Consider the following 22,571-nt stretch of genomic DNA (forward strand, 5'->3'; position numbering starts at 1 on the left):
TGTCAACATTGTCAACAACAATTCTGTTAATCCATTTCTTTAGAAATGTAATAATTTGCCAGTGCTCCAGTTTTTTATATTTAAAGATTTGATGCTTTTCTTGTTTTCATATGACTATATATTGAATATCTTCATCCAGACCAATGGTTTAATTAAACAAGCAATTTGAAGATGTTTTTTATAACACCACTCCTCCTGGTTGATCTGCCTCTGTCTTCCTCCCATTTTCCCAATTGGGAGAAATAAAGAGGAGAAGTTGTAAATTGTGTGGGAATGGTGTATTCATTTGGATCTACTGAGAAGATTTTTTTTTTTTTTTCTGAAGATGTCAGTTTTTAGATGTGGAAGGCTGGCATTGTGTGGATGGAAGTATGAAGAAGACAAAGTGCATTTTCAAATATGTCTTTAGTGTGGACATCCTGACACAGTGATGTAAGAGATATTACATAAGAAATTGGGGTCTGGTGTTTGGGGGATGTGAAAGGGTGGTGAACCTCTATCATTCAGACTATTTTCTTTGCTCATGTCTATCATTTGTTGCTCTTTCTGCGTTCTGGTTGTATCCCTGATAAAAACAGGGCAAAAGGCAAAACAACGAAAAAGGTGTGGCTGGAAGGGACAGAATGGTAAAATAATGCTGGTAGATGATGGAAAAACTGAGAAAAGAAAGGTGGATAACCAGCTAAACCATAGTTTCTGAAGCTGCTTCCTTGTGCCATGACTTGTGTGTCGGCCCGGTTTCTTGCGAAGATTAATGACCTTCCTGTTTTCAGCTACAGTATCTCTCTCCACAGAGTTTTCACTGCAGTTCAGTTCAACTTGAAGTGCACTCTAAAAAATACTGCAGAATCTATTGTTAGAGGCAAAACAGTGTCGGTTTTTGGAGGGGGTGAGTGAGGGGCGGGGGTGTACAAGTTTGTAAAAAGCAATAAAAGCTACGTTTTTACTATCACTACTACTGTCATCACTCTTTCTACTGCTTTGACTGGCACCTTTACTACTATGAATAACACATCACTTCCAGTATTACTTCCACCGCTACTACTTCCTCTGCTTACAATGACAGCCATCACTGTTCACTACAATTCAGACTACTCAGAATGGAGCTACGTGTAACCTGTAACTCAAATTGCAAAAAAAAAAAAAAAAAAAAAAAAAAAAAAAAGAGGGGAAACAAACATCAATATGTGGGAACTGAATTCTCCCTCATCAATGTGTTTTTGTTGAGTTTTCCCCAGTGGACAGAGGTATCTGTGTTCCATCTACTGCTAGACTATTGGTGAGTTGTCCCACTGGAATGTGTCACACTCACCAGTTTGCTATGGATGGGTACACACACACCCTGTACACACACACACACACACACACACACACACACACACACACATTAAAGGGTTAGGGTAAACCTTTTTCACATAGCCCTGAGCCAAAAGGCATTAAAGCATACAACTGAGTAGCCCACTGTGCTGTCTGTCTAAGATGGTTATTACAGTGTCTCATAATGCTTTGACTGATTCACACAATATCATATACTCAACATTTTAGGTGCATTACCTCTTGCTTGTTCTTGACATTTTGTACTGTGCAGTTATTAGGGCGATCTGATAAACAACATGCCAGTTAAGTCAGTGAATAGACAAAGAAAAGCAATTCATTTCGAAGGTTATGAAACAAGGAAAAAAGAGGAAAGGACAGAAATGAAAGAGACAGAGCAAGAGAGAGAAAGAGAACAACAACTTCTTTCCTGTAAGTCACCTGACACTGAAGGCGTCACACAGCCATGAGTAAACACACCTCCCTCCCTCTCGCGCTCTCTCTCCCTCTCCCTCTTCCTTTCTCTGTCTTTCTGTCTGGGTCGCTTGCCCATGTTCTTAGTTGAGGCCCTCTTCTTGCAAAGATGAAAAGTTTTGTTTAGAGCACCCTCACTATTTTCTATTTATAGACCCATCTCCCTAACCTCTCAAGTCTATGCACGGAGGAAGGGAGGAAGAAAATAATGACTACCCCATAAAACCCTTTTTTTTCTATAATGGTAAATCAAATATGAGTTTTTAAAAGATAAACCAGGTGTTATTTTTCACATTGTCAGCAAATCCCAACAATGTGTTAGCCAGTCTCTCAGTAGTTTCTGACTTCCTCACATTGTCTGTAGCATTCAGCCCAAGTCCAATGGTCGGAACAAGAAATAATATAATAACAGGCAGACTTATCTTTTTAATTAGACTTTTATGAATTTGGAGTACTTCTGTTCAAATGTCCCTTTCCAGCTGACATAGAGAGCCTGGAGCATATAGATCCAGTTGAGCGTAGCATTGTAAAGAAAATGTAACTTTTAAGGGCGCAGCTGCTGTTAGTGTGCTGTTTTGTTCCAGTGTCTGCGTTCACAGCAACTTCATGTGTGTTGATTTAATAACTGCACATAACAAATGGGAGAGCTATGAAACCACAGGGTTCACTATGATACCCTCAACTGTCAAATCACTGCTGAGCAAGAATTCAGGACACCATTGCGCAACTTTGCTAGGTATGCACTGTTGCATGCAATGGTGTATTTGGGGCAGTGAAACTGAGTGAAACTGATTTTGACTGCTCTTGGGTCAGCAGTGTTGCTACAGTAAAAGAAAGGCCAGTGTCATATTATTCTAATCACAAACTACCAATGTACTACAGCTTGATAATATTTAAGACCAGTTATCTCAAGGTAGTTAATCATTTCATAATCTACAGGAAAACTGCTCTCTTAGAATCACAACTTAAGTGTCAAATGTGGATTGGATAACAAACTGTTATCCCAAAGATAATAGGAGTGACTGGGTAATGAAACCAGCTTGGATAGATTATGATGTTCAGAGGCCTGTTTTCTGAGGGCAATGACACATTTAAGTCCTGATCAGCAGTTTTTATTATGTGGAGACAACACTGTAATTAAACTGTAATCTTGTCACAGTCTTAACAAACACTAAAAAGCACCATTTGTCATCTTGACATACATGTAATGGAATAATGAACTCATAACAGTGAAGTCATGATCTTGAGATGATGAGGCTAAAGATTTTTTTTTTTTTTTTTTTTAAGCAAGTGGCTTTTGTGTGTTTGGAAGAGTTGCTTTGTGTTGGTATTTTGTCTTAAATTAAACAGTATGTGCCCCCAACAGACTAAATCAAAAATGTACATTGTAGACATATGACCTAAGATGTTTGCTTTATGGTAGTTTCCACGTAACACAGATTCTGGGAAGCTGCTGTTGTGTGTGTCACAGTGTGATGAATGTAAATGTTTAGATCACCAACATTACCAGAAACCACCAGTGTGAAGGTACTGAGTCTAGGCGGCGTGACTACATTTTGGGATTTGACTAAAATGGCAGCTCTGCAGGAGGCCGACTTGCTCTGCTTACTTGTACTTCCCCTTTTGAAATACATGAGTCAAGGCACTTAAAAGGTGCTTGAAATATCACTGTAATGAAAATAAAGATGTGTAGAGATTCCCCTTCCACACACCAATAGGCTTTGCTCAGCTTTGTGTTTCAGTGTGGGTGTTTGTATCAATTAAAATTGTATAGGACAATATTGTGGCACTAATCATAGAGATATCATACTATATCAACAATAAACCATCCTGTGGTGTGTGTGTGTGTGGTGTGTGTGTGTGTGTGTGTGTGTGTGTGTGACTGAGGCAGGAGCTGTGTATGAGGCAGAGAGGGGGAATGATGGACATTGATAAAGAGACTGGCAGAGAGACAAAGAGAGAGAAAAGGAGGAGGTAGAGACAAAGACAGAGGGAGAGAGAATGGGAAAGAAAGCAGATGGGTGTTTTTGGTGTGGAGCCTTCCCCTCCCTCCCCATCTCCCCTCTCCCTCTTTCTCTCCATGTTGGACTGGCTGTGCCACGCCCATGTCTAATAGTATTAATAATATTCTCTGGTCCTCTTCACACACCCTTCCCAAATCTGCCAGCACACATGGACGCGTTCTCTTCTTTTTTTAAGCCAAATTTGTTTTGTTTTAGTTTTTACGACTACATTGCACAAAAGACTTTTTGTAAATTCATTTTTGTAAAATGAATCATCTTCTTACACATACACTTGAAACAAATGTAGAAGTTTTTCTAGAGGGCCAACACATCCTGACTTTTAGTCTCCAGCATGTGTTAAGCCAAAAACAAATAAACAAACAAAAAGGTCAAATACTTTATGTTAAACTTCCCATAATGCATGTTGGTAGCATTTCTCCATTACATCCTTTGCTGCCTGATAAATGCCCAAGTCAAAATAATAATGATAGCAGCATGGCTTGTGATGCTTTAAAGCATATCAATCTCAACTTGTGACCTCTTAACACGAGTTGCATACATCTGTCAGTGGCATGCCGTTCAACCAAAATGAAATGTTCCCTTCTCAAATTGATTCCTTTGGATGACTTTTTAGAGGCTTGAAGAGGTAACGCTATCCAGCATTTCACAATAAAAGCACAAATTAGTGAAAAGTCAGAAATAAATACAATTTGTGCATCATCGTTCTTTCTTTCTCTTTTCCTCTTTTTTTGAAATCATCTTGAGACCTTACCATCGATCACCAGATTGGGAACCACTGCACTGGGAACTGTTTTCATCAGTCAAACACTGCTCCCCGTATAGAGTAAACTGATTAGAAAACTGGCAGATTTCCCATAACAGCCAAAATTGCTGTTGATCTAGGTTGTCTTGTCACAGCTGTTTAATATTAATGTCTTTTTTAAGGACCAGTTTAAGAGCTGGATATTCAGAGTGAGGATGTTTATTCATTCTGGCTGTTCCTCACTCCTGCCAGAGATGTGGGGGGTGTTTTTTGGAAGAGGAGGCTAAGTGTGTTGTTCTGATGGTTAGGGTTATGGGATAGGAAATAAATAACTGTCCGTATTGTATAATGTATGTAGATGATGCTTTAAACCCATGTTGTGAGAAATGGTTGTGACTATATTATAAAAACAGCATTAGTAGTAACAGCAGCAACAGTAATAGTAGATGTATGTGCAACAGTGATGGTAATAGCATGTGGTTTTATTGTAAAAGCTGAAGTAGTAATGTTTGTAGTAGTAGTACTGCTTAGTACTGCTCACAGTAGATGTCTTTACTGTAGAGTTGTAGTGGTGGTGGTGGTACTGAGATGAAGTATGGAATGGAGGATATAATCAATACATTGTTCAACAGATGAGTAACACACAGACACATGCGTGTGAATCACTTATTCCAGTTGTGTGTGTGTGTGTGTGTGTGTGTGTGTGTGTGTGTGTGTGTGTCATCCTTGCATTTTTATGCTCACGTGTCTGGTGAATTTTTAGACCTTAATGATTAAAAAAATGCACTGTGTGTTGTCACAGCAAATATAAATGGAACATGATGATCTGCAAACTAATTCTGGTGACAGTCGTAAATCTGGGAGTTACCACCCAAAGGTGCAACACAGTGATGGATGGAAGCAACATGTAGCTACGTGTACTGGGCCAGTGAGGCCAGTGAACTCACCATGAGTCAGGTTCACACTCTGGTTCACACCGCTAGTGACACACACACATACAGCTTAATACTTGCACGGACGAACGTAGACAAAGAGGAGATAACAACAATAGAATAAAGCATTTACTGGTTTTTGAATGGCTTGTAGCATTACATGTTCTTTTTCTGTTATTGTAGATGCTAATGATTATGTTATATTTTATAGCACATGTTTTGAGGCAATAATTCATCATATCATTATGGCTTGAATGCATAAACTGCTGACCTTTTGTCTTCTGCTTTTGCATTGCTGTTACAGCAGTTGGAATCAAGTCACTGGATGGAAATCAAAACCTGACAAAAGATTAAATAAATGTGCAGAATGGAAGAAAAATACAGAAAAGAGAGACAAAGGCAGAGACAGAGAATGACAAATAGGGATAAAGCAATGGAAAAAAGAAGAGAAAGACAAGGAACAGGCATATTTTACAGAGAGGGGGAAATAAAAGAAGAGCGAGGGAGAAATAAATAAAGATAGATGGAGGGAGGGATGTTGTGGGTGCAGCTCTCCAGTTGGTGTTGCTATGGCCCTGCCCTCCCTGCTCACTGAGCCATTTCCTGTTTTTGACCTGAAATCTTTATTTAGAGCCATCCCTCCTCGCTGCTCGGCATTCATGAGTCAACTCAGAGTCCAGAGAGATGAACACAGAACTAAAATCAGATCTCCATTCACCACAGAAGCTACGTATGCATGCACGCACAGAGCTATTGTGCCCGGGCTAACCCGCCTGCTAGCCATACTCCAGCTGAGGTTTCATTCAGGCTAAACTGTGTGCATGGTACTGATATATTGAGAATCCCTGTTGCAAAGAATAACAGAATATTCCAGTCTTTTATTGTCTGACCAGCAGTTTCCATAAGCTCTGCTTTTGAGCTGTAATACTGAGTCAGTTTAGCCTTTTATTTAAAAAAAAAAAAAAAATCTCATACATGTCATACTGTCCAGTGATGGAAGTTTTTGTGTCTTGCAACCTTCAGCCTATGCTCTCCTTAGGCCTAGTCACACCAGTATTTTAAATGGCAAAATTCAGTCACAGGGGCAAAATAAATTTTCTAGTGCTAGTACAGTTTCCAGTGCAGGCATAGTTTCTTATACAGGAATGTTGTATAACCAAATATTTTACAAAGATACACAGATTTTGATCAGGCCTTTACAGAGGAGAGTTTTAGTGCACCGTGAAGCCCTAAATGCAGTTTTCCACCCTGACAAGAGGAGAAACTAAATGATTCTTTGCCAGCAATCGAGTCCTGTAAACACTGGACTCCAATAAATGGAAATATTTGTGACAGGAGGTTGATCAAAGTCCGTCCTGAGAACAGGCGGCTTGTCTGAAAAAAAATAGGGAGACTTGTATTGTGTCTGTGAGTGTATCAGTGCACAACTGGGTGAGTGTGCAGCAGGGGGCATCGGGGGCACAAACGGTCTGAGATGCCCATTTTCTGCCCCAGGATGCTCCACTGGAGTTTTTGTCTGCACGTTGCAGAGTCTGCTGGGTTTTGTTTGAGTTTACCGGACATCACCCTGCCATCTGCTGCTGGGTAGGACGGGCATTACTAACCAGCCAAACGGCACCATCAGCCCAGTGCTCATTCCTCTGACCACTCACTCATCTCATGTCAATAAAAATCAATTATTTCAAGTTTTCATTGAATGTCAAAACACATCAAATCACCAGTAGATACTAAATATCTTTAAGATACTGTATATTAAAACTATAGAGATGAGGTCCTGACAACATGACATCCACTTTACACTTTCAAATGTTTTGAATGTTTAAATAACTAATATTATAATCTTAAAGAGAGAGAGAGAGAGCAAGAGGAATATAACGTTACAGAACACTGTGTGTGTGTGTGTGTGTGTGTGTGTGTGTGTGGGCGGAGCAAAGTTGACGACGCCACTTCTCGGGGCAGCTGCTCGGTTTCAGCTTCTCCTGCTACCTTCACGTGCTCCTCGTAAACTTACAAGCCATAACAAAATGGATCCTATCATGCCAATAATTACGCCATTGTTACGGTAATAATGACCACTGGAGTGTAATTACAGAAAATTAATTGTAAAAAAAAAAAAAAGAAAAAGAAAAAAAGTATGCGTATCCATGGATTAATTCTAAATTCAATGTTATTTGCAGATGCTGTCCTCAATTATTAAGGGCAGCTTTTAAGGAGGCCTCTGCACAGACAGCCGTGCCATCTTTACATTTCTCAGAGCCTGAGAATTAACGCAATAGCCTAAACAATTAAAGGAATGATTCAAAGTTACGGAGTAGCAGGCCTAACTGCATCCAATTCACCTCTATAGTTGTCACAGCATTTTGCTGTCTAAATGACTTGTTATGGTAGCTCTGTAGATCCTCCGCATGTGTACTTTCCAATTGCCCACGTTATTTGTAAGAGCAACATTCACCAGCCATTCAGCCTGTTTAGTACATAAGGATTATATCAAGCAAACGTTGACATATTTAAAAGGGTATATATCAAATCTGCGTAGCACTAAATACCAGATTCCCTATATGTAGCTTGGTGTAACATGTGTCACTGTGATTCGTTCATATCTTTTTTATCTTTTTATGCGTTAAATGACACCAATTGCGGGATATAAGTGCACGTGCAGCTTACCTCGTGAGGATGTCCTGCAGCTTGTGAAGGCAGCAGCGTTCCTGTGAGCGGAGGCAGTTTTTCTCCTCCTATCAGCGCCATTGTGTGACAGAGTCTCCGGGAGCTAGGACGGTTTGTGTTTCTGTAGCTGACAGGACTGTTTAAATACCCCCATGTTTCTCTTTCAAACTCCGGCGGACCTGGATGTGGTAAGACACCATTTCTGTCTTTCGAAGAGCAAAGTAAGACACGCCGAGAAAATACATTACGACACGACAGCGTAACCTATTTCTAATGAATAATAGACAAGGCGAAGACTGGCGTTTCAGCAGTGCTGTGGGTAGTTGGGTCTGGTTGAAAAAGTTTTCGTATTAAATGGATAATATCTACCAATACTTGTCCCCGCTGTACTTCCACTGGACCCTGTCTCGGTCTGCCGAAAACTAATTTCAGTCTATAGAGCCGAAGCAGTGGCCACCACTTTTCAGATTATCACTACGGAGAAAAGTCTGTCTGATAAACTTTTTAAAACCGAAATACACTGAGTGCTCTCCCAAAATACATTCAGCCACTGGTACACACTGTTACTATGACTGAGGCTAGCTAAATTAATAACTGCGTTTAGGCTATTCTAACTTTAAAAATTCTTAAATGACATCAAATGACCTAAATTTGTACAAATAGTCTTACACGTACATTCACTGAGAATGTTTTTGAGGCCAGAAATAGCGACTTAGTGAAGTCTACACATTTGAAGATATGTGTCTACAACAGCACATAGATAAGAGGGACTTCATATTTACACGAATGCCACTTGCAAGCACACGAACTGCATATTTTACTTGATTATTATTGTCTAGCTGTGTAAAGCATGGTCTAGCACACCTACAACCTGCTGTGAAGTGGTCGTGTGTTTTTACAGAGTAAGGTGATTTGGTCTCCAGTGCTGGGGACTGTCTCAGCCATGTAGCTATTGTGGTGAGTGAAGGGGCCTCCGTTTTGTAACATGCACCACAACACAGCAGCCTGCTCTCTCAGTGCCTGTACCTCTTCTTCAGTTTGTTGCTCCTGTGCTGTGACCCCATAGGCTGCACATCAGAGGTTATCTGGACGAGCACCCACAACATAGACCGAGAGCAGACTACAAACCACAGACAGATGTGATGCAGTGTTACACAACTGCCCATACAGTAGATGAGCAGATAACCACAGTGAGGAGGGGAAAGTCTAGTGGGGAACCCCTCAGGAGGTCCCCAGAATCTAGGAAGGATTCAGGGTACTTTAAAAGAAATGTCACCTATTCATTTACTGAGACATTTCAAGTACATGACAGTGGCTAAATGTTGATCAGCTTCCTGCTAAGACTCCTGAAACAAAATGGAAAAAAAAAAAAACAGTGGGCGTTAAGTTTTAAGATGCAGATGCATTTTCTCCTAGCTTGCAGCTGTTATTTTCAGATTCAGTAAATCAGCATTGAGCATCGAGGATGCAGGGATTTGACAACACTCTAACAAAACCATCTTTAGACTACATCTTCACAAGCTTTGTCAGAGGGACTTGACATGAAAATGGATTGGACATTATGAGACAGGTGACAGCTGCAGGCTTTTATTGTCCATCTCTCAAGGCTTGAACGTATGGTAATAGGCAAGTTCTGTTGCATCGGCTGCCCAGTGAGGGAAGAATGTATCAGGCTACCATATACTGCATACCCTCAGTGGCTGAATACCTGTAAGTAGTAATAGTAGTAATAGTAATGAAGCTCCCAGTGCAGCAGTTTGGCTTCAAGTGCAGTAATAAGGCTTGTACTGCAATGATGAGGATTATACTTAAGTAATAAGGGTGCTGCCTGCAGTAGGAACGATGACACTTGCAGCACTGAAGCTGGTGCTGCTGTAACAAGATGGGTTCTGTGGTAATAAGGCTGATACTGCTGTGGTACGGTGCATGCTGCAGTAATAAGGTAGATTCTGCAGTAATAAGGTGAATACTACTGTACAGCCAGAGACCAGTCATACTGATGCTGTAGATTTCTGTAGCTTCTGAGGCTCTGTCAGTGGAGGTGTCAAGCTGGGTTTTCTTCCTGAAGAGGCTCTGTGGAAAGAGTGGAGTGCTCAACTGCATGTGGACATGTCTGCTGACCTACATCTGCTCTCTTCTTCTGCCTTTTATTTATAGATTTAAGCGCATGTGTATATGTGTGTGTGTGTGCATGCGTGTGTGTGAGAGAGAGGGAGAGAGGGAGAGGGATAGTGAGAATAAGTGAATTTTTGTGTGTATACATTGGTTACCAGAAATTTGAGATGCATACACACACACACACACACACACACACCACACACACACTCTCTCACTCACACCTATTGTATATGCATGTGTGTCATTGTGCGCAACTTTTTATAAAACCTTGATTGTCTCTTTACGTATCACAGCACCTTTAATCCCAAGAATAAGGCATTTAAGTCCAAGCACCTGTCAGGTCTCTGTTGTGATTAATTCATGGGGTTAGATGACCAGGCTCTCCAGAAATGTGGAACATACATTCTTAGTTACCTTTTACAACTAGCTGAATAACAGCCCTGTTATAAATCCTAACTTAATTATATAATTCATGGTCACTTTGATTCCTGTAGTTTGAGGTGCTATTGAATGCAATTGCATTATCCTGAAAGGTCTCTCTATTATTTTGTCCACTCCAATTGTATCAGTAAGGGTAGATTAAATATTAGTTACTACAACACCCCAAAGGCTATATGTTCCTAATGAACTGGTAACTGAGTGTAGTTTAAACAAAAGTCAGAGAAAAGAAGGGTTTACAAGTCAGTTGCTCTGTTGTTTTGCCCCTGACCTTTGCTCTTCTTACTCCTTTACACTGCTCGTTATGAGTGTGTGATGAATCTCCTAACTTCAGACACAAAAAAATGAGTTGTAATGCACTTCTTGTTCACCAAAACTGAGGAACAAAAATCTTTCAGGCTTCAAGATGGCCTTCAGCTTTTTATTAATCGAAAGCAACATCTTTGTTTTAAATGCTTAAATGTAACCTGGTTTTGGTCGTTCACACTAGTCTCTCTTTATTAATGGGATTCTACATGTTGCGCAATAGGAACTGCACTGTTTTGTAACCAGGTTTGTCATTATGTAAAAGATCGTAGTGAATTCCCTGTCTGATACCCAACTGACCTTTGTCATGTGAGCGTTTATGATCACTGAGAGGGAAAACACTACACTACACACACACACACATGCACACGCACACATACTGTAGTGGTACACACACACATAGCCATTGTTTACTGCAGCATGATTGGCTTATTTATTTTGATTTGGACTCTTCCTCTACCATCTGTCCTCTCTTGCTGCTGTTCCGTAAAAACATTTATTAACTTTTTTTTCCCGGCAATCTCAAAATAAGTGTTTTCAAGATAAGTTATATTGTTCATTGTGAAGTATACAAGGTTTCAGCTTATTATGAGAGTATTTGACATAATATAGCCCTTTGTCATCATTATATTGTAAATGACTGCAAAATTGCACTTGAAATCACTTGAGATAATACCCCTAATATTTAAATGACCTTTATTCACCACCAAACTTCCTGTCAGCCTTTCGCATTTTTAACTACATGTGTTAACTCACCTTTGATTTGTTTAATGATATGTCTAATGGTGTCACTTCCATGTTTTCAGGCGTTTGAGTACCACAGATAGTCCGAGTTTGGTTGAGAGCCTCTGATGGGAAAGCACATACATCCTGTATTTTCTTGATTGAGGCTATTTTCCTGTTTTACAGCAAAGGAGCGAGTTGAAAATTGCTGGCAGGGAGTTGATGTTGAGTCTGGTTGTGACACTTTTAATGCATGTGTGCATTAAAAAATTAAATAAAATTGATGTATTAGTAGACAGTTGTTTTAACAGAAGAACAGAAGCAGTAGTCACAGCAGTAGCAGCAGTGGCAGCAACAGTAGAAGTAGCTATTGTCATGGTGTAACTGAATCTTAAGTTGTGTGCGGAAGCGTAGCTGCTATTGAGCGTAGTGGGTCTGGTCAGGCGAGCACTACAACTCATTTCTTCCTCTGGGTTTTGTCTGGAATGTGTTTACTAGTTCTACATTGTGTGTGTGTGTATGTGTGTGTATGCATGTGTGCGAGAGAGTAAGTGAGAGAGAGAGAGCGAGAGAACCACACACACTCACATACACACACACAGGAGTGAGTTTGACAATGTCGTCCTCATGTGCAGGGCTGGATGTATTACAGTGAGGAGGAACAGTGGAGGCACAGTCATGACAGCGAACTGGGAGTCAGCCTCTGTATGCCTTCACGCACATGTGAATGCTGAGATTAATACAGTACGTACAGCACAAGGTTCCATTCATCTACCTGCAGCAGTGTAGTGCGTAGTATAGGTCCATACTTTGTGCATCCAGAGAACCTGAAATAGCCCGATGTAGAGGTGAGGGGGAGGGGTGGATGTGCAGCTCAGGCATGGAAACCAGCGTATCCGGTTACAGGATCATAATATCACTGCAGAGTCCATCCACTAGCACTGCACTATCACACAACACACACACACACACACACACACACACACACACATACTCACTACAGCCAGCTCCCAGAATAATATGCTCAGCCCACATGTCTGATGTGTTGTTGCAGGCACAGCAGGCTAACACACACTTTCAGTGCTTGCACACACACCTGACTTCACCTCTAAATCTATAAAACATGCATTTTTAAAATATTTGACACCATCATTTTGTGATTAAATTTATCATTCTCAGTCACATATATGTTCAAACTCACTGGTTATTTTTTATGTTCCATTTCTGTTGGCCTTATATTATTACCAAGATCCACTTGCCCAAAGCCACCATCAACTTTACATGTAGTCCTATCTGTACACACCCGTAGCCACAAATTGGCCTTTCTCTTTGAAGTTAAATTGCAGATTTTTATGGTGTTTGGGTGTGTTTTATCTTTATCAATTGTAGTTAAGCCTCATCAGTTCTCTCAGAAAGGGGACAAGTTATGTGGGCTTGGTTGTATAGACATTTCAGAGAAAAATGAAAGGACATTTTTCAGAAGTAGGCCAGTGTACAATCAGTTCTCAGGGTTGTATAAGGAAGCTTGGTGATATTTTAGGCTGTAGGCAACAACCAGAGAAGTGTTTATTTTGAGAAATGTTCTTACCTGACATTCTTCTCTCAGATCAGAGCGCTCTGCTGGAAACAACCATTTATCTATTGATTTTTTATTTTATTTTTTTGGATCTGTTGCACATTTTTAAAGATGGTTTTTAGGATAAGAAAAAGACAAAACCCTGCAAATGGAAGACATTTCATTAGATGTTTTACTGATTACATAAGGTATATTGACAAAATAACAGGTAGATATTGGACTTTTATTAAAGTAAAGCCTTGTTCAATTAGCATTATTTGCCTCTGACATGATGGATATGATGTAGATTGATATGATTCATTGATAAACACACTTAATGTGAAGCTGATCACAGTGTTGGACTTTTGGAGGCACTGAACCTGAAGTTATTCAATACAACATTTTGATTAGATTTTACAGAAGTCATGTACACAAATAACAGATAGTCACCAGCAGTCCAAGTGCTATTTTAAGTTGCACACACTAAATGTTTTGCAGCTTTACGTGTAATTTAAAATGATAAACAATTGAAAAAAAGCCTTCAGTCCAAAAGTACCAGTAGTAGCACTGACCTTCAAAACTGCAAGATGGTTGATCTCTAGTTAAAGCAGAATGCTTCTTTGCCTTGAAGGTCTCAGAAGACTTTTTTGACATTTTCCTCATGGAAAGCCTTTGGAAAAGGTAGTTTTAAGACACTACTTTGTGAGACAATTAACAGTGGTGCGTTAAGTCACAGTGACCTTGAATGAAGACAGAGGCACCATTTTGGAGTGCAGTACTCCTTCACTGCTTTATCTGCTTGACTCATTTAGGATTCTTTCTTTGACTTTTTCTTCTGGTGTGTTCATATCTAGACATGGCTCATAGGGTGTAGGATGGCTCTGGGTCTGTGAACTTTGACAGTCAGAAGAAGGAGGGGGAGGGTGTGAGCTGCAGAGAGGAAGGAGGATGAAAAAGAGAGATGGAAAAGAGGTAAAAGAAAGTATGAGTGAAGAAGAGAAGAGGTAGAAGAGAAGGAAAAGGAAGAGGAGGATAATGAAGTGGAATGTAAGGGGTGGGGCACCTCTGGTATGTTAGCCCTGCTCTCTCTGTGTGTGTATGAGTGTGTGTGTGAGTGTGTATGTGAGTCTAAACACCCTGCCATGAGTCAGTGAGTCAGACATGCGCAGCTGCTTCAGCTCTCAATCACACACCCGCAAACTGCTTTGAAACTAACTCTGTTGCTCTCTCTTTGATTCTCTCTGTTTCTGTCTCTCTCTGACACACTCTGATTCGCCATTTTCCTCGAAGCGCCGCATAAGCAGCTGCAATGAATGTAGAAACTCACAGATGATTTAAATTCATGAACACCTAAATGTTTTGTTTTCTCATCATGGTAGCACCAAAATAAAACACCTGCCTGATTGCCATTGCAGTTTTCAAAAAATTGGTTATATTAATATGTGTTTCTGTCAACTTTTGCTTTGTTTGTGGATGATTTATATTTGTGTAATTCTGTATTGGTATATTCTGGTACATTCTTTGGAAGAAGGTACATACATATTTTCGATAAGGAGCCCTCAAAGTTGTATTTTAAAAACAGGCATGTATTGAGCAGGACATTTTAGAATTTAAAAAAATTCACTTGTCAGTGCCCACTGGTGGACAAGTTAGGTAAGGGTGTCACTGTTTCTAAGCGCTCTTAAACCTGTCATTACTGTACGAGAACATCTTCCTCTTTCTTCTTATCAGCCACCATATTTGCTAATACTGATATATCTGTGATAAGCTAATATCTGATGTTCTATCGTCCTGGCTGATTTATTGTTAGTGCTCGAATGCCAAGATAGCTTTTGCCAAGATAGTTCTAGCATTAAATGTTCATGTCATTATATATGTAAGTAAAGGATTTTGAAGTTTTGTAAATGGTGTTCTTTGTTCTTTGTTTTGTCTTTTCACCTATGGTGGCTACGGTCATTGTGATGCTAACTAACAAGTTTTGGTGTCTATTGGTGTGTGTTCTTTTGCATGTTGAACAGGTTGTAAAGCCCTCTCAAGTAATTTGGTGATTTGTTTAGATCTCAGTAAAACTGGCTTGACTTGACAAGACATGTTGCTGTGTCACATTAGCCTGCATTAGTAAACAGTTCTACCTTTTCAGACAATACATGCTGACTTTGAAAGTACGGAGAATCCCATTTTGTAAATAGTCACATCACTCAACAGTTGGACCCAAGTCAACTGTTGCCATGGAAAGTGACAACTGTGAGTGTTAAAACTGACTTGCAAAGAAATCAAATGGTTAAAAAGGTTTTTATCCCCCAGCAACAGTAAAATATTAATGCAAAACTGTATATGTACAGCCAGTGAACCAACAGACCTCCACCATTTTTGAGCCATTCTCAGAATCTCGGTAAAAGAGCAGTTGGGGTTGAGTGCCTTGCTGAAAGGCTACTCAGCAGTAGTTTTAGTAGGAGGAGGAGAGCATGTTACTCATTCTCCTCCAGACCAATCTCTCACCTAGTCCTTTTACTTCCTCCTCTCACTCCTCCTCGTCTTCCTCCGCTTCCTTCCTGCCCCCCAGCACACACCCCTCCCTCCTCCCCTCCTCCCCTCCTCCCCCTCTCCCCCATCCCATTCTTTGTCATCTCTTTGGGTGAATTCCCAGCTGACTCTGTTTGTCATGGCAACCAACCAGTCGTGGTGACTGGGCTTGCAACTCACACTTCCTGTGTGTGTGGTTGTGTGTGTGTGTATGAGGAGACGCATGCGCAGTGTGTCTGTGTGTGTGTGTGTGTGTCTGTGTGTGTGTGTAGACAGCGACTGGCTGCATGAGCTTGTCAGCCTGGATTAGAGTCAAACACACTGCAGCCGATGCCTGTTTTCTTTCTTTCTTTCTGCCTTCCTTTCTGCCTTCCTTTCTGTCTTTCTTTCTGTCTTTCTTTCTGTCTTTCTTTCTAACTTCCTTGCCCTCTCTGAACGGCCAATAATGACACCATCAGCCAGTTTGATCAGATAGAGAGATGTATTTAACTACTGGAATATGTATGTTTAAGGAATCTACTGTGGCTTTGTCACCATTGCTCTGGTTCTCTCTCTTTTCTCTCCTACTGTATGTTTCTCACCCCCCAGCCTGCCCCACCCCCTCACTATGTAACTCAATGTGCTATTCTAACATGGCAGGAGGAAGGAGGGGTGGAGGGGGGTTGGGCTTTAAATCTGGCCTATGATCCTGTGGTACAGCAGGGAACGCTGCTATTACATAACTTAGTATGTGTGTGCATGTGTGTGTGTGCTAGGCTACAGTATGCAGTGGTGAGGCTCCCGTTGCAGCTGCTCTTGGTTTCAGTATATGTTTTTTTTAAAAATCCCCTGTTGCAGTAAGCTTGTTGTGTTTAAACAGCTTCTTCTTCTCACCATGGTTAAGTTGCTGGGTTTCAGTCTGAAAACTTCACTGATGAATATACAGGATCTGTGTGTGAGGTGAGATGTGGTTTGACAGTGATGATGTGATGCTAAGATCCCTTTGTACTGCTGAATTTGAAACCACATCCAAAAACCCCAATAGTTAGGTGTGAAATTTTTTTGGCTTATTGGAATTATTTGAGGTGTATTTCTGGGCAGGGATCAAAAGAACATGTCAAATGAATGAGCCAAACAAGGATATACTCATTAATTTTGGATAATGTTAAATGCTGAAATGACGAGTTGATTAATTGATTAGCTGATCAATAATACATGAATTGTTAATTGGCAAAACATTTGTCGATTCCAGACTTTTGGACTGTTGGTTGGACAAAGTGAACAATTTGAATATATTACTTTAAGCTCTTTCAGAATCTGTGAGGGGCAGTTTTACTTATATCTGACCTTGTAATTGAAATTTTAATGGATTAATCAGGAAAATAATTGTCTAATAATAATCAGTTGACAGTTTAAGATAGAATCGACAGTTTTCATGTTAACATCTTCTAAGTCCAGTGAGAATTGAACTCCTGTCTCTGTGGTTTTGTGTCTTCCAGATATATGTTTGGTAAAGGTGCGAAGCGGAAGCTGGACGAGGATGAAGAGGGGCTGGAAGGCAAAACGCTGGAGGCGTCGGTGGCGGGAGGGGGACTAGGCTTTGGTCCAGAGGGCCTGTCGAAGGTGTCATACACCCTGCAGCGCCAGACCATCTTCAACATCTCCCTGATGAAGTTGTACAGCCAGCGGCCGCTTGGTGAGCCCAGCCTAGAGCGCCGTGTCCTTATCAACAACATGCTGCGACGCATCCAGGATGAACTCAAGCAGGAAGGCTCCCTGCGGCCACTGCTCCTGCCGCCGTCGCCACCACCCGACGACCCCATGGATGAGGGCTTCCGTGAGGCGCCGCCCTCCTTTGGTGTTTTGTCAGCGGCAGCAACAGCACAGGTATCCCAGCCTTCTACGCTGTTGATGCCGGTGATCGCTCCACCGCCTTCACCCCACCCAATGGTGCCTCCCAACTGCCAGGCAAACCAGGCCTGTCCCGGCCGTGTGGAGGCCTGCCCCGCCCCACTGGAAGCCTGCCTCACTCCAGCCTCTTTACTGGAGGAGGACGGTGGAGATTCAACCTTTTGTGTTCCATCCCCACCCACTCCTCCTCTGTCGCCTCCCCCAGTGCAGTCTCCCCCGTTACCTTCGGCACTTCTGAGCCAGGTGTCCCCCAGGGTCCCTGCGTCTGCCTCGTCCAGTGACGGTTTCCCCTCCACTCTGAGTGACATGGAGTTGGGTCCTCCCACAGCCATAACAAGGACAGCAGCAGCTAATACTACGACCGTGACTACCTCCCCAGCTCCCACGCCACTCACCCGGCCCTCCCAATTAGCACCCCTCTCCCCAACACCCGCAGGCCCACCCAGAGACTGCAGGACCATGGGTGCTAAACCAGAGGCACCTGGTGTCTTACTAGCAGAAGCTCGCTGTGGCGAGCTCCGGCCGATGGACCCTCTGCCCACACTGCCCCCTGGTAGCTTAGTAGACTCCTCTTGTCCTTCCTCCCCTCCTTCCTCTGCCTCACCCTCGGGGTTTCTCTCAGACTTGGCGCTGGACGATGTCCTGTTCGCCGACATCGACACGTCCATGTATGACTTTGACCCCTGTATGACAACGGGGACTGTGGGCGTGACGGCAGGTGGCAGCCTCACCAAACTGTCACCGGTGGTGACGACAGATGACCTCCTCAAATCACTGGCGTCGCCATACAGCAGCTCCGCCCCCCAGGTTTCAGCCAATCAGCCTTTCAAAATTGATCTGACAGAACTGGACCACATCATGGAGGTGTTGGTGGGTTCGTGACTCGCAGATACCACCACCTCAGAAACACACACAGTTTAATCTGGAGAACAGACTGGAATGAAAATTTGGGATCGCTTTGGGGGTTTTCTTGGTTGTTGTTTTTATGTTTTTTTTTTGTTTTTTTTTTACTTACTTCAAAGGTCGGTAATTGTAAACATCAATGGTGATGTCAATTAGTACTACTATGACAACTACTACTACTACACAACACTGTGCATGCACTGTGCTCGCCTTTCCAAATATGGAAATGAAGTAACTGGGAAACAAAGACAGAAATGAGTTTGTATTTCTATACTTGTGAGGACCTCCATTGACTCCATTCATTCCCTAACCCTAATTTAAACCTAATCCTAGTTCTAATCTTTAACCTGAACCTAAGCCTTAACCCCGAGGAGTAACTGTAAATAGAAAAAAAAGGAGGACCGGCAAATTGTCCTCATTCTGGAGGATTTTGCGATCATTATATCCTTGTGAGGACTTCTACCTCTCACAGGTAAAGAAATACAATTGAACACAGATAAATATAACATTACATAACATGCATACACACACACACACCACACACACACACTGAATTCATGGCTTTTAGCAGATGAGTGCCTTTCAAAATGACCACTTATTCAATTCCTGTTTTTTACAGTATATATATATTTTTTTTTACTAGTTCTTTTCACTTTAACAGCCTAGAGAGGTCACTCCTCAGTGTTTTTTTTAATTTATTGTATTGTATTAAAACTATAATTAAAAAAGGTAATTTGTTAAGATCAAATAATAATTATTTAATCTTATTACAGATGCTATGTTTTATTTGTTAAGCAAGCATAAAAAGGTTTTACGAGAAATGCATTGTTTTACCAGTGTGCTACATTACATATTAGCTTGGCTATATAATTATGCTTTGGGAATAGCTCCAAAACACATCACCTAGTTGTTTGTTTAACTCTTTAGCTAGTAGGAAATGTCTGTTCTTGTACACATCATGTCTATGAATTCAGTTCAGGACTTTTTTTTTTTTTTTTTTTTTGCTTTCTTTCCTTATTGGCAGGCACATATAACTGTGCTGGATGCTATTTTACATGAGCTTGGTCATGTAAAGTATGTGCTAGTTATCATGCTTCAGTTACAGCAGAATTCAAATGAGATACACCCACAGGAAAGCTAGATGTGTTTACATTGGAAGTGGCAACAGTGCCAGCACCAACTTTTGCTTCCCAGTCGGATGTATATAATCTGAAAAGTCTAACCTAAGCACAGACTTTGGGCTCTAAACACATGTTAAATTTGGACTTGAAACAGCTATCACAGATTGCAGGGAAAGTCATCGTGGCACCAGCGTGGCTCCATAGAATTTCTCAGAATCACACAAAGAAAACAGAATATTTTTGTAGAAATGCCTTCTGGTTCGATTCATACAGAATTAGCAACATGAGTGACAGACAAATTACAGCACAGTATTACACACATCCCATATTTGCAGAGTATGTTTACTTGTGTTTAGAATAGGGGCCCTAGATGCCAAATCTCAGAGCTCTGCCTACTTCTGTACATTGTGCAGTACAGTTTTGAGGTTAACCCCAAAGCTCATGGATGTTTAAAACACATCTGATAGCCCAAGGGCTAAATCTGTCTGGTAAATAATTTGAATGTATTTCACTGAAGTAAGAAACTCAAACCATTGTATCAATCTGATATCACAACCATGCAAAAAGACTCATTTGTGTTAAAACACTACCCCGCTCTCACAGGCCACTATGCATGATTTTGCTACAAAAAGACAAAATGTGATGGCTAAGTGCAGCATCTAAGACAGGGTCTCATGAGGAGTCATAAGCTCCACATGTTTTTCTATCCCAGCAGACTACACTTAATTGGAATCAATTCTTCATTTGTCAGTCAAATGCTGTGTCCACAGTTGAGCCTTTATACGTTATGTGTGCTATCAGTTGAATTTAAAAATGTAAAATCCTCTTCATACACCAATCTGGCTATTAACTGTGGTGCTCCACGTGAAACGAGATAAGAATGCATGGAAGAGCTTGTGCAGTAGATGCAAAAAGCTGAAAATCATTCTCAGTCTACCCTCTCAGACTGCTGACCTTCATTTAGAATGAATGGATCTCCAGCCACATAAAAAACTTTTGCCAAGGATTTTTTTTTTTTTTTTGCATGTGTGTATATCAGTGTCACATATTTATCCATGGGACATAGCCCATTCTGAAATGGACCAACATATTGGCACCATTGATAACTGTATTTTGATTGTTAGAAAAGGCCTGCAGTGGACACAGGCGTTTGCAATTCACAGACATAGCAATGTTCTTTTCAAAGTCAAACTGCAGAACCACAACGTAGTACAGATTTAAGCTTAAGTGCAGATACATGGCTTGTTTTTAAGAGTTGATACAACAAAATAAAAAGTTAGAACATGCCTTTTGCTAAATATTTAGATAGACCATAAGTTGGCCAAAGTCAGACTGATTTCCCTGCTTCTTTTAACCAGATCTTAACAAATGGGTTCAAATGTGTAAAGAAATGACTACCCTGGGGTACTTTTACTCATTAATATTCAGTGCATTTCAGGACTTGTTACATGGTCAAATGTTGTAATTGCCTTGAGGTCACTTTTTGTGAAATTGGATCATTTAATTGTTGAATATCAGTACCCAGCTCCTGAAGAAAACAATCTGGTACGTAAATGTTCCACTGCTACTGCCTGCTGCAGATGAGAGCAGAGTAGTAAGCCAGATGAATGATGAGTTAAAATAAAACTAAAACGTTCCACAGAAGGAGAGAAATTGAAAAGTCACCACACAAATAACACCTTACACATTGTGCATAATAAATTGATCCAGTGATGATATATGAGATATGATGAGTGCAGTTATAATGATCGTTTTAACCTTTTCTTTCACCAAACATTGTATATTGACATTATACATATCATCTACATTTGTCTAGCTATTCTCAGCAGCATAAGAGAAAGATGCTACAGACACCACAATTATCCAGAAATCCAGGGCACTTCATCAACAGGTGTTGGAAATAATTTAGGGTGTACTTTTCCCTCAGAATTTGTTAAATAAAAAATAACACAAGAAACTGTATACACCTCTGTGTCTGTGAACACAGCCTTTCCATGGTGTAAAATGGTATGTTAATGGTATTTCTAGCAGAGGTCCTAACTGATGGTACTCAGTAGCTATTAATGGGACAAAATGCGTTATCTGCATTACACTCTGACTCATCTTACTGTGTTAGCCAAGAGCAGTGAGGCCGGAGTGACTTTTAAACTTGTTCCAATGGAAGATCAGTAATTTTCCAGAGTGCATTTGACCTCAGCTAGTATGGAAATGAACTGCATTATAACTGAATTCAAAGCAGAGTGTGAGCCGAGCAGATAGCAGCACCAACTAATACAGTTTGAAGATGACTGTGTCTTGTTTCTTTCACTATGTTTGACTTTTGGAGTGCTTGTTTTTTGTCAATGAAGTTATTTATTCATATTGTTTTGTTTTCTCTGTGTAAATATATTTATTTTGGATATGAAGTGAACATTTGGATTGTAAATGCGTGTACAGAATGTGTGGTAGGAATGTACTTCAGATAGGAATGTATCTGAGTGTGGAATTATGGGTGGAAGCCATTTTTTATATACATAGGTAGTTATATTATCTTGTCTATTTGTTTTGTTTGTTGCTATGTTATTGATTTTTGTGGGTCGGGGCCACAACTTTTTACATCTTTTGTACTCTTTTGTTCATCATTTTCCAGTTAAAGGCGAACAGTTCATGCAGCAATACTCAAAAACCCGTCTCCAACCTTCAGATGTCAAGACTCCAAGCCTGTCATAGACGCTTCAATGCCAAAAGTAATGTACATAGTATGAACAACATTCGAGCTCCTGAGACTTTTTTGATCAGTGTTTGTTAACGAATCTGTTTTAGCGCTGTCTGAGCGTGCAGCAGTTCGATTTGCCAGGAAAGACT

The 22,571-nt window shown here is 40.8% G+C and overlaps 1 protein-coding gene across 2 annotated transcripts in view; it reads left to right on the forward strand.

The window, feature by feature from the left end:
- The window catches only part of LOC108895734 (SERTA domain-containing protein 2), a 32,360-nt gene extending 12,705 nt beyond the window's left edge, over positions 1 to 19,655 (forward strand). The window contains exons 1-2 of one of the 2 annotated variants that reach the window (XM_018694633.2): positions 8,162 to 8,338; positions 17,292 to 19,655. In XM_018694633.2, coding sequence (XP_018550149.1) covers positions 17,296 to 18,585 — 1,290 coding nt within the window. In that variant the 5' untranslated portion in view covers positions 8,162 to 8,338; positions 17,292 to 17,295 and the 3' untranslated portion in view covers positions 18,586 to 19,655. Of the gene's footprint in view, positions 1 to 8,161; positions 8,339 to 17,291 lie in introns of those variants that run through there. The other variant, XM_018694634.2, reaches the window with a different exon arrangement.
- Positions 19,656 to 22,571: the final 2,916 nt, after the last annotated feature.

This window comes from Lates calcarifer, linkage group LG16_LG22, assembly GCF_001640805.2.
Source record: "Lates calcarifer isolate ASB-BC8 linkage group LG16_LG22, TLL_Latcal_v3, whole genome shotgun sequence".
NCBI lineage: Eukaryota > Metazoa > Chordata > Actinopteri > Centropomidae > Lates > Lates calcarifer.